Source organism: Geospiza fortis, unplaced genomic scaffold (genome assembly GCF_000277835.1).
Source record: "Geospiza fortis unplaced genomic scaffold, GeoFor_1.0 scaffold450, whole genome shotgun sequence".
NCBI lineage: Eukaryota > Metazoa > Chordata > Aves > Passeriformes > Thraupidae > Geospiza > Geospiza fortis.
Window position 1 is genome coordinate 2,458,895 of NW_005054416.1, and position 4,166 is coordinate 2,463,060.

Below are 4,166 nucleotides of genomic sequence, written 5' to 3' on the forward strand. Positions count from 1 at the left end.
CCCACGTGTACGAGCGGCGGCTGATCGAGAAATACATCGCGGAGAACGGCACCGACCCTGTCAACACCCAGCCGCTGTCCGAGGAGCAGCTCATCGACATCAAAGGTGCCGGGACCGGGCACGGGAAAGGGTCTCCCGGGAAAAGCGGCTCTCCCGGGGGCGGGAATGGCGGTGCCCGAGGTGTTCTGGGGTTTGAGGTGCCAAATTCAGCTGTGGAGGCCGGGAAGGAGTGGGATAAAAGAGGGATGGTGAAATGGGGAAGGAAATGGATGGGAGTGCGGCCATCCATAGGGATATCAGGAAAGATCCGTCCATCTTTTTTCCAGTCGCCCACCCAATCCGGCCCAAGCCGCCCTCGGCCACCAGCATCCCGGCCATCCTGAAAGCCCTGCAGGACGAGTGGGTGAGTGAGCGCCGGGGGGCTGCCGGGGCCGGGCCGATCCCAGCAGCTGCAGACCACGCGCCAGGAGCTGTCCCACGCCCTGTACCAGCACGACGCCGCCTGCCGGGTCATCGCCCGCCTCACCAAGGAGGTCACTGCCGCCAGAGAAGGTGACACGCACGCGTGGCGTTCCCGCACGTGGCGTTCCCGGGAAGGGGCGCTGGGAAGTGCTTTATCCCCGTTTTCCTCTAAACCTGTTGTGCTTTTGCAGCTCTGGCCACACTGAAGCCTCAAGCTGGGCTCATCGTGCCCCAGGCGGTGCCGTCAGCGCAGCCCAACGTGGCCGTGAGTCCCTGCTCCCCATCCTGGCCCTTTTCCCGCTCATTCCCAACCCTTTTCCCACTCATTGCTCCCGAATTCCCTCTCTGCATGTCCCTTCTCTCTGTGCCGCACAGGGCGCTGGCGAGGCCATGGATCTGGGAGAGCTGGCGGGAATGACCCCGGAGATCATCCAGAAGGTAGGGGCAGTGTTCCACGTGTTCCCCTCTCCATCTCCCCATCGCAGAATTCCCAGGCTGTGCCCACCCTCCTCTTGTTTTCCAGCTCCAAGACAAGGCCACGGTGCTGACCACGGAGCGTAAGAAGGTGAGTGGCCTTACCCATGGATTTGGAGGGAGCTGGGATCTGCTGTGCTCCAGCCAAAGCTGTTGTTTATCCCTGATTTTTCCAGAGAGGCAAGACAGTCCCAGAGGAGCTGGTGAAGCCAGAGGAGCTCAGCAAGTACCGGCAGGTGGCCTCACACGTGGTGAGTGCTGGGATGGGAAAGGACAGGGAAGCTCCCACATGGAGCTGGGAATCGCTTCTTGGTTACTTCTGGGAGGGTTTTGCTGCTTGTGGCAGTAATTTGGGGTTCTCCTCCCTCACATAGGGGCTGCACAGTGCCAGCATCCCAGGAATTCTTGCCTTGGATCTGTGTCCTTCCGACACCAACAAGATCCTCACTGGTAAGGGAGCTTTCCTGGGGGGTTCCCACCTGGGAGTGGATCTCTCTTTCTCTGTGTTTTTGGGAGTTTGAAGGGGGACAAGGGACATAAGGCAGGTGGATTTGGGGTTGGTTGGCCCCACACTCCCATCCCAGCGCTTCCCACTTGGTTTTCCAGGTGGAGCCGACAAAAACGTCATCGTGTTCGACAAGAGCTCGGAGCAGATCCTGGCCACGCTCAAGGGCCACACCAAGAAAGTCACCAGCGTCGTCTTCCACCCATCCCAGGTGCGTCTGGCTCTTTCCTCGCTCCCAGGATGCCTCAAGTCTGGATATCAGGACCTTCCTCTGCTGGAATCTTCTGCTGGGAGCCCTTGGATAGGTGAATTCCTCCCATGTGAACCTTCTGGTGTTGTCCTTGTGCAGGATTTGGTGTTCTCGGCTTCTCCCGACGCCACGATCCGGATCTGGTCCGTTCCCAACGCCTCCTGTGTCCAGGTGGTCCGTGCCCACGAGGGCTCCGTGACCGGGCTCAGCCTCCATGCCACGGGTGATTACCTGCTCAGCTCCTCGGATGACCAGGTGAATCCCTCCCCATCCCACAGCTCCCACTTTTGCTTCCCGCCCCTCCCGTGTCCAACATTCTTCCTCTCTCCCAGTACTGGGCTTTCTCGGATATCCAGACCGGCCGTGTCCTCACCAAGGTGACGGATGAGAGCTCTGGATGTGGTAAGCCTTGGAGTCGATTATCCCCATTTTTGGCATCCCTTGGCTCCTGGAGTTCATGGGAACTCCTTTGGAGGGATCTTGGTAGCCTTCCCAACCTTCCTGAGTCTTCCCAACCCTTCCAGTCTCATCAACCTTCTTGAGTGTTCCCAACTCTCAAAATGTTCCCAACTCTCTGTATCTTCCCAAGCCTCTGAGTCTCCTCAACCCTTGTGAGCCTTCCCAACCTTCCAAATCTTCCCAACCCTCTTGGGAGTTTTCCCAGCCCTCTGATTCTCCTGCTTTCTCCACAGCTCTCACCTGTGCCCAGTTCCACCCGGACGGGCTCATTTTTGGGACGGGAACGATGGACTCCCAAATCAAGATCTGGGATCTGAAGGTGAGGGCTGATGGGAATGTGCGGGAACAGGGGTTTGGGGCTGTCTGAGCTTGGTTTGGGGATCAGTCCAAGGAGCAGGACTTTGAGGAATGTTTTTGGAGGTTTCTTCAAAAATCCCAAGGTTACAGCTGCAGAGCAGCCGCTGGTGACGCCGTGACCGCACAGGTCGGTTGGGAACGATGCCACATCCCAGCGCTGTGATTCCCTGTGCCCGCCTTGTCCCCAGGAACGCACCAACGTGGCCAACTTCCCGGGACACTCGGGCCCCATCACCAGCATCGCCTTCTCCGAGAACGGATACTCCCTGGCCACGGCAGCCGACGACTCCTCCGTCAAGCTCTGGGATTTGAGGAAGCTCAAGAACTTCAAGACGTTGCAGCTGGATAACAACTTTGAGGTGTGTGATGTCCCTCTCTGCTCCAGGGGTTGTGGCATCCCAGAAAAGCCTTTTTTGGGAGCTTTTTCAGTGCCTTCTTGTGGTTCTTTTACGCAGGTGAAATCCCTGATTTTCGACCAGAGCGGGACCTACCTGGCGCTGGGCGGGACTGATGTCCAGATCTACATCTGCAAGCAGTGGACAGAGATCCTCCACTTCACAGGTGAGGGGTTCTGGGAATCATGGAAGTGGCTGGGGTGGGAATGGGACAAATCCACTCGAAATTGTGACCATGGATTGTTTTCTGTCCCCAGAGCACAGTGGTCTGACCACAGGAGTGGCCTTTGGCCACCATGCCAAGTTCATCGCTTCCACAGGCATGGACCGGAGCCTCAAGTTCTACAGCCTGTAGCCCTGGAAGTGGGGCTGGGGTTTTTTGGGATTTGGGGTGGGAGGTGGGTGGGATTAATCCATGAGGGATTATCCAGGTGGGATTATCAAGCTCCCCTGTTGTAGCTGTTGGTGTAAGGGAAGTCAGACATTGCCTTCCCCGTGCTCCATGGATTTATTGTTTAGTTTTTTTCCCAATTCTGTGTGTTTTCTGCCTTTAGATTGTTTTCTGCTTGTAACTGGTTTGACAAAAAACCCCAATCCCGGTGCTGGTGGAAATTAGAGGGCGGGATATGTTGAAGGAGGGAGGGAGGGGAGGGAGGACTGTGCAGTTTTGTAAGCAGTTACTTAGTTTCAGTATGGAAATAAAGAATTATTCCCTGTCATCCCAGCTGGAAAAGGCTCCTGTGAAGGGCTGGGGTGTAGCAGGGTGGGATTTGGGGGATCTGTGGCTGCTGCCAACTTGGGAATGGGGGTGAGGGAACCTCTTTCCTCCCCTCCAAAGGACAAACCACCCTTAGAGCCGTGTTTTGCACTGGTTTTATTTTTCCAGCTTTCCCAGAGACATCCAACAGCATCCAGGTAGAGGCTGGAGCTGGGAGGAGGAAGAGGGGGAGGAGATAATTCAGAGGGATGAAGGGGTGTTTGGGATGAAGGGGTTTTTAGGGAGCAGAAGGCACTCACCCCTCAACCTCTCTGCTGAGTTCCCCCTCTCTTGGGAGCCTCAGGAAAGACAAGGCATCCTTGGGATGTGACTGTGCCCATGCTGTCACCTGTGCTCCTATCCCCCGGAGACCTCCGCACTCCTGTGGGGAGCAGCAGGTTGGTTTGGGAAGAGGGGGACAGGCAGAGGCCTTCCCAAATCCCTGGAGGCTCCCAGACTCACGTGAGGGCACTCCCAGCTGGCAGGAGGGCCGGCAGGGCTGGGGCT

The 4,166-nt window shown here is 57.2% G+C and overlaps 2 protein-coding genes across 2 annotated transcripts in view; one reads left to right on the forward strand and one right to left on the reverse strand.

Moving 5' to 3' along the window:
- Positions 1-2: 2 nt before the first annotated feature.
- On the forward strand, positions 3-3,621 carry PRPF19 (pre-mRNA processing factor 19; the record flags this gene model as incomplete). The annotated part of the gene is given in 15 exon segments (XM_031061523.1): positions 3-105; positions 327-405; positions 407-552; positions 654-727; positions 838-900; positions 986-1,027; positions 1,113-1,187; positions 1,311-1,386; positions 1,543-1,652; positions 1,791-1,946; positions 2,024-2,093; positions 2,384-2,469; positions 2,696-2,866; positions 2,963-3,068; positions 3,160-3,621. Coding segments are annotated over 15 exon segments (1,455 nt in total), but the record flags the coding sequence as incomplete, so codon positions are not given.
- Positions 3,622-3,922: 301 nt separating this feature from the next.
- ZP1 (zona pellucida glycoprotein 1) overlaps positions 3,923-4,166 on the reverse strand; it is a 4,061-nt gene continuing 3,817 nt past the window's right edge. The window contains exons 10-11 of the mRNA XM_005426588.1: positions 4,122-4,164; positions 3,923-4,041 (exon numbers count right to left, since the gene is read on the reverse strand). Coding sequence (XP_005426645.1) covers positions 3,923-4,041; positions 4,122-4,164 — 162 coding nt within the window. The remainder of the gene's footprint in view (positions 4,042-4,121; positions 4,165-4,166) is intronic.